This window comes from Camelina sativa, chromosome 12, assembly GCF_000633955.1.
Source record: "Camelina sativa cultivar DH55 chromosome 12, Cs, whole genome shotgun sequence".
Taxonomy (NCBI): domain Eukaryota; kingdom Viridiplantae; phylum Streptophyta; class Magnoliopsida; order Brassicales; family Brassicaceae; genus Camelina; species Camelina sativa.
The window spans coordinates 27,890,578-27,897,133 of NC_025696.1; the positions used below are offsets into that span (position 1 = coordinate 27,890,578).

Sequence of the window (6,556 nt, forward strand, 5' to 3'; positions counted from 1 at the left end):
AGTGAAAGCAGTAGAAGATCTGCTCAAGAAGACAAATGATGGTGAACTTGCAAGCATTGATGCACTCCAAGCATCAGCTCACTCTATAGTAATCGCTCTCGGCATCTTCTGTGGGAAATTGCAGATCGATGATGCAATCAAATTGATTCGACTTGAAGAAGATTTACAGGTTTCCTTCCTTTTGTCACTCGCCAGCTAACATCTATTGCTTTGACATTCTATGTAAAAGCAATACATCTATTGCTTTCTATGTAAAACTAATCTTTCTCGCACGTTTCATGCAGGTGGACAAATGGGGACTAGTGGAAGGCGGGCATGACATTGATATCGCTGATCTAAAAGTTCAGATTGCATCAGCGACAGTGTTTCTTGCTCTATCCCGTGATAACTGATCACCAGTCTCTCGTTTTGCTCAACACATTTTTTAAAGAAGGCTTATCTTTAAGCTAATCTGTTTGTAGAATAGATAATTTACCTTCCAAGTTCCTAGAGATAAAATGTAAACATTTTGTTCCCTCTATTCGCAAATAAAGCAAAACTCAAAAACCGTTTGTTTTAAGGCAAATGCTGAGGTTATAGATTATAACGAGATGTAGTTTAAAACTTTTGAGTGTTTTATTGCTTCATTTTGTAGGCAATAAATTTCAGCAAGATGTACCACGAAATCATCTGCTCTGACATCTTGTAACAGCAGTACAAGAATAGATCCAAAATCAGAGTTTCTTGCAGATTATTTTATTAAGCATCAAAAACCCATCGGCAGATGAGTTACCACTAGTACTGCGTGTGTGATTTGTTGTTCAACCAGATTGCTGAAGCTGCTTGATGTGTGTGATCTGTTTTCCTGGGTTCAATCCCTTTGGACAGGCACGAGCACAGTTCAAGATTGTGTGGCATCGATACAGCTTGAATTCATCGTCAATTGCTTCCAGCCTTTCCTTAGTGTACTCATCTCGGCTATCGCTTATCCACCTGCATATATGAAAGAACCTCGTTACAATGCCTTGAAAAATAAGAACTTGGAACTAATAATAGTAACACAGAGACAGTCAGATAGTTGAATTTGTGATTTTCTCCAGTGTCATTAGCACCTTCTGTCAGAGTTGACCAAAGAGCTAAAACTACACCACAACTACAGGAGCAAAAACAACCTAAATGTTGACACACATATATAATCAGATAGTTGAACTTGCAGTTTTCTGCAGGGACATTTGAAGAAGCACATTAAGTCCTTTGTCTAAAGGTCTCACCTCCAATTCAGTTGAACAAAGAGCTAAACTACACTACACTTGCCGTAGCAAAAACAATAAGACCGTTAAATTTCAGGGTTTCTACAGGTATACTTAAAGAAGCACAGAGAATCCTTAGCACTTCCTTCAAAGATCCTCCTCTACTTAGTGAAACAAAGAGCTAAACCACACTACCACTAAAGGAGTTAAAAGCCCAAATGACAATACATAAATGAACTAATGTAAGCTACCAGCTAACCATACATAGTCAATTTGTCAAGTCTTATAGCTCAAACCAACAAAACTCTCAAAGCAAATTCCCTAAGCAAAACAAACACGTAAAGAAGCACAATGAGTCTTTAACTCATTCCTACAGAGTTAATCTATAACTAAAGAAACTAAAGCAACCTAACTGACCATATGTAAACCACCAACAACTCACAACATAATCACTCTGCAAATTCCCGAGAATACTTTGATTAGTGAAAGTCCAGAAATTTGTTTAACCTGTTGGCGTGGAGCAAAGCAGCAGGGCCAAGATAAGACTCAGGGTTCCACCAATAGCTAGGACAAGAGGTACTACAGCAAGCACAAAGAATACATTCATACATCCCATCAAGCTTAGCTCTATCCTTCTTACTCTGCAAAATCTCTTTCCCAGGAACAGACGCTGGATTCTTCCTCTTCAACCACGGCTCAATACTCTTATACTGATTATAAAAATTCGTCATATCCACAACCAAATCCTTAATCACAAACATATGCGGCAACGGCGTAATCGTCGTCTCTTTAGATCCAGATTCAATCTTCGTCAAACAAGCTAGACCATTACATCCATCGATGTTCATAGCACACGAACCGCAAATACCTTCACGGCAAGAGCGACGGAAAGTGAGCGACGGATCCATCTCGTTCTTGATCTTAATCAAAGCGTCTAGAACCATCGGACCACAATCCTTGAGATCGATTTTGTAATCTTGAAGCTCTGGCTTCCCTGGATTATCTGGATTCCATCGGTAGATCTGAAACGTCTTCAGATTCGCTCCTCCGCCGCCAGACGAAGCTTTCGATTGTGCTTCTGATCCTGTTGATGTCCATCGCGCCGGAATCAATCTCGCCGCCGTGGATAACCGTGACGGTTTGGTTCCAACAACTCTTCCGATCAAACCGAACGCCATAACTCTCGGAGAAGCTCAAATGAAATGAATTTTTTTGTGTGAAATGGCTGAGACTATTTTTTTAATAGTGTTAATAGAATGATTAATTTGTTAATAACCTGTAATTAATAATTAATAATGCGAGGCTTAGCTTCGACTACGTCATCGTTACCGTTGATTAAAAGCGTGGACAAATCTGAACCGTTTATAAATACCGGCAATAATCACACATTAATGGATATGTTCTGAACGCGCGTGTTGGCCTCGAGAAGTGTGTAGGTGTAGTGTAGGCACAACTCAACACGTGGCGAGTTTTTATTCGATATTCGATAACGAAAAGGGTAAGATAAAAAGCGTCCTGTTTCTATACTAAAGACAAACAATTCGTGTCGTTTTCGGCTATTTTCTCAAACCTGTTTTTTTTTTTCTGTTTGTCAAGTGTTTTTGTGTTTTCAAGTTTCAACAATAAAAACACGTTAATTAAAAACGTAAAACCTATATTTAACATTAGAAAAACGTTAATCTGTTATCAAATTTTAATTCTTTAAACGTAAGATAACAATTGTTTTTCTTGTTGTTTGAAGAATCATCTCATGTTCTGTTTGCATCTTTTACACAATCTTTGAATGGCATCGGTAAGATCTTTCACATTTTCAACAATTTTTGTTTTCTTTCACGTTCGATGTTTTCATTAATTTCGTTAGAATTTGTTGTTTTGGAAAAATGCAGAATAATCAACGACAGCAACAAGATCGACCATTACCAAAATTTGGAGAATGGGATGTGAACGATCCAGCATCAGCCGAAGGATTCACGGTTATATTCGCTAAAGCTCGAGACGACAAAAAGACAAACGCAAGTGGTCGTGCCACCTCACAACGCCGTGACAACAACAATAAATCTCAAGATGAACCTACGGTAAAAATCTCAATTGTCAAAAAAATTTAGGACTAGTTTGTAAGAAACAAAAACAATCAGCCTTTGTTCATTCATTATGTTTTAGAAAACATGAGGTCTTAAAGTTGCTACTATTTTCTTTCTATTGCAGAAGAAACGGTTCTGCTGTTTCTGAAGAACAACAACACATCAAAAGGCCAAAAGCTGAGAGTCATAAACATTTGTTAGATCATTGAAAACAGCTTCTTCATCATATTCACTGAAATCTGTGTAAATTTATCATTACAGAGCTAAAGAAAAAAAAACAGACGGAAGTTTGATCTAATTCTTGTCACACAAACATTTTTTTTACTTACACAATATCAATGTCTCTTAACCCGCGGTTAGGTGAATCTTGATCTGACCCATTGCTGCTTGTCTTTTTCTTGAACGATTTCTGGCTGAAAATCCTAGAAACCGTTTTCGCAGGACGTGGGACTGATCTTGAACCGCCTTCATATCGGTTGTGTTTCTTGTCTAGCTCATTTGATAGTTTCTTGACTAGTTCCACAAAATGTCTTCTGAATGTTGGATACCTTGATACTGATTTGGTTAACCCTTGAAGCCTAACCAAAACCACACACAAATATTATCTTATTAGAATCTGAAGTAGAACAGCCGTTAACAGGATTGTGAGTTTTTGTTCACCTGCGAGCAAAGGCGTCAAGTTCGGCTTTTCTGAGTTCAGTTAAAGGAGGAGATTCAGGTTCAACAATGGACCTTTTAAGTCTCTCTGAATCTCCAAACAGCAATACCAATTTCCCAAGATACTCTTCTTCTTCTTCGGATAGTTTTGCTGCTTCGATCTGGTCTTTGAGGATCAAAAACGGATTCAGAAACCAATCGAAAAACGCATCTTTTGGGCGGTTTTTTGAAGTTATCTCCGTAACACCGTCACCTACATCCAGAGCAAACCAATTTGTGAATCAAAAAGATGCTTAAAGAAACTGTTTTGCTTGGTTCTTGATTATATTCAAATGGGTACTAGCAAAACTGTTGAAACGTTGCAACATACCGAGTAATAAACCGGTGGAATTAGATTTGATAGAGCGTAAAAGCTCGTGAAGAAGAGAATAAGCAGGTAAGCCAAAGCTGATCACTTGACTGCCTTTGCTAGATTTAGCTTCTTCGATGTCTTTTGAGTTTATAATCCCTTTCAGCACCATAATCTCTCCGTGCCGCCTACATTCTACAAATAGAGCTTCCAATAGCTGCAAAAACAAAAAAGGTTTCAGTTTAAATTTTTTATACAAGGAATATAAGAAGAAGTTGTTTTGAGTACATCAAGCGGTTTCAGGTCAATCATTGGGCCTCTGTTTGATCCTCCTCTTGATGGAGTTGTCTTGAAAGAGTTCGGTCTTGAAAGACCACCAGGTAATGCTGTATTAGCTCCCTCTTCGTTTCTTCGATATTTTGGCCTGTAACAAACACAAAGAACCTCATTTTTGGAATAAAAAGAGAGAGAGAGATAAAGATTGCTGTCTAAGCCATTGGAGACAAACCTGGGAAAGCAAGAACCCTCTGGCATGTCAAGAACATCGTTGCTATACTCATCATAAATAGAAACAGAAGCAACAACATAGCAAAGACCGAAGAAGAACGATGACTCCTGTGTTGTGACAAGAGAAAAATGATTCACTATCATCAAGATTCACACTTTTCTCAAATCAATAAGTCATTTGTTAAATTAACCTGATATGAGACTACACCAGCATAGGCACCAAGGAAGACACTAGAGACCACAGATCCTAAAACCGCACCAACAACAGCTAAAGGCCAGAGTAAGATCACAAGGCCTGCGATTGGGACACACATTGTTTCCAAGAAAGGACCTTCACGTCCAATGAGATCGTGAAATAACCGGCGCCAACCTTTGAACAACATGTAAGGGCTTTTACAAACGGCTACGAGTGATATCACTGGGAAATCAACAAGAATTCCAAGAACCGCAGCAATCACAGCGCCTGGGATTTGAAGTAACCTGAGGAGTAATACAAGTGCAAACTGTAAGAAACCACTATTATGTAATCTAGTATACACAAATTACTGAACTTCATAAGAGTTTCTGTAAACCTTATTTCATAATAGTGACGATCCGCGCTAGTTGTTCTAAGATCATCCATAAACGAAAAGTAGGAGTGAAAGCAAACATCTCTAAAATCGCAGACAACAGTGAAACTGCCTTGAACAGTGCTCCACGTCCCATCCTAAATTGTTAAAACAGACAATTTTATGTGTTGAGGTCTAATCTGTAATAACATATAAAACAAGAGATGGAGAAAGAAAAAAAAAACTTACATAAAAGCAATGGAAAAGGGGATTAGACTTCCCTTCACCAACAGCATCGAAAGTGGCAAATATTGGAGAAAGAAATCCATAGATAGCACCTCCGAGGATACTTCCAATGATACTAACCACAAGCCAGAGAACGACACCGAGAGGAAGGCATAAACACAGAAAGAGCTTCAAGATTGGTCCTAACTGTTTAGCACTGATATCAAACAAAAAACGCTTCAAACATTGAAAGAATTGTATGATTTGTAAGGAGGACAAAGATTGTTTCAGCAAAGAGAAAGTACCTCACTGTCGAATATAGAGTCCAAATAGCGTGCACTGGTAAAAGGCCTAAGATGATTGCAGAGTTCCCAATAGCCACAATAAGGCATATAACCGGGCAGAAGACGATACCTAAGCAAACAAAGAAGGCACTCAATTGGTAATGAAGAATCCTAAATTGTTCATACCCAGATGAATGGATAAATGAATTAAATTACTCTAAGATGAACCATCCATAAGCCACTGAACTAAGTGAGCAAGATCTCTAAAACAGAACAAAGTCCATGGATTTAGGTGTTTCCTTACAATGAAAGAAGGGAACTTTATGGTGTTGAAGAACCCTAAATTGGGTATGAAAGCAGTTGAAGAAATAAATGAAACAAATCCTAAAAAAAATCCCTAAAACAAATCAAGGAAATCCTAAATAAGTCAACATCGATCAGAGTTAATGTTATATCCCCACAATGGAATTCAAAGTCTGAAACTTTTGATTATAAAAAGCAAAAAAAAAGTGAGTGAGTGAGTGTATCTACAGAAGAAGAAGAAGAAATTAGTTACCTTTAATGACACCAAGAAGGAGTAAACCAGTGAAATAAGGAATGAAGAGTATAAATTGCCATAGAGAAGCCAAGATTCCCGTTGGAGGCTCCATTACTACAATTATGTATCTTTCTCTTC

At 38.1% G+C, this 6,556-nt stretch overlaps 4 protein-coding genes across 4 annotated transcripts in view; 2 read left to right on the forward strand and 2 right to left on the reverse strand.

The window, feature by feature from the left end:
- The window catches only part of LOC104732751 (ATP synthase mitochondrial F1 complex assembly factor 2), a 3,470-nt gene extending 2,905 nt beyond the window's left edge, over positions 1-565 (forward strand). Inside the window, exons 4-5 of the mRNA XM_010452331.2 lie at positions 42-169; positions 285-565. Coding sequence (XP_010450633.1) covers positions 42-169; positions 285-392 — 236 coding nt within the window. The 3' untranslated portion in view covers positions 393-565. The remainder of the gene's footprint in view (positions 1-41; positions 170-284) is intronic.
- On the reverse strand, positions 656-2,471 carry LOC104732752 (succinate dehydrogenase [ubiquinone] iron-sulfur subunit 2, mitochondrial). The gene is made up of 2 exons (XM_010452332.2): positions 1,737-2,471; positions 656-972 (listed from the first exon to the last, which is right to left on the reverse strand). The coding sequence occupies exons 1-2, from the start codon at positions 2,405-2,407 to the stop codon at positions 801-803; spliced, it is 843 nt and encodes a 280-aa protein (XP_010450634.1). The 5' UTR covers positions 2,408-2,471; the 3' UTR covers positions 656-800.
- LOC104732754 (RPM1-interacting protein 4-like) lies at positions 2,944-3,510 on the forward strand. Its single transcript, XM_019233324.1, has 3 exons — positions 2,944-3,021; positions 3,116-3,304; positions 3,435-3,510. The coding sequence occupies exons 1-3, from the start codon at positions 3,013-3,015 to the stop codon at positions 3,456-3,458; spliced, it is 222 nt and encodes a 73-aa protein (XP_019088869.1). The 5' UTR covers positions 2,944-3,012; the 3' UTR covers positions 3,459-3,510.
- On the reverse strand, positions 3,493-6,550 carry LOC104732753 (uncharacterized membrane protein At3g27390-like). The gene is made up of 10 exons (XM_010452333.1): positions 6,437-6,550; positions 5,902-6,010; positions 5,621-5,813; positions 5,396-5,529; positions 5,015-5,303; positions 4,825-4,931; positions 4,605-4,740; positions 4,338-4,533; positions 3,971-4,220; positions 3,493-3,888 (listed from the first exon to the last, which is right to left on the reverse strand). Exons 1-10 carry the CDS (start codon positions 6,528-6,530, stop codon positions 3,636-3,638), a joined length of 1,761 nt encoding a protein of 586 aa, XP_010450635.1. The 5' UTR covers positions 6,531-6,550; the 3' UTR covers positions 3,493-3,635.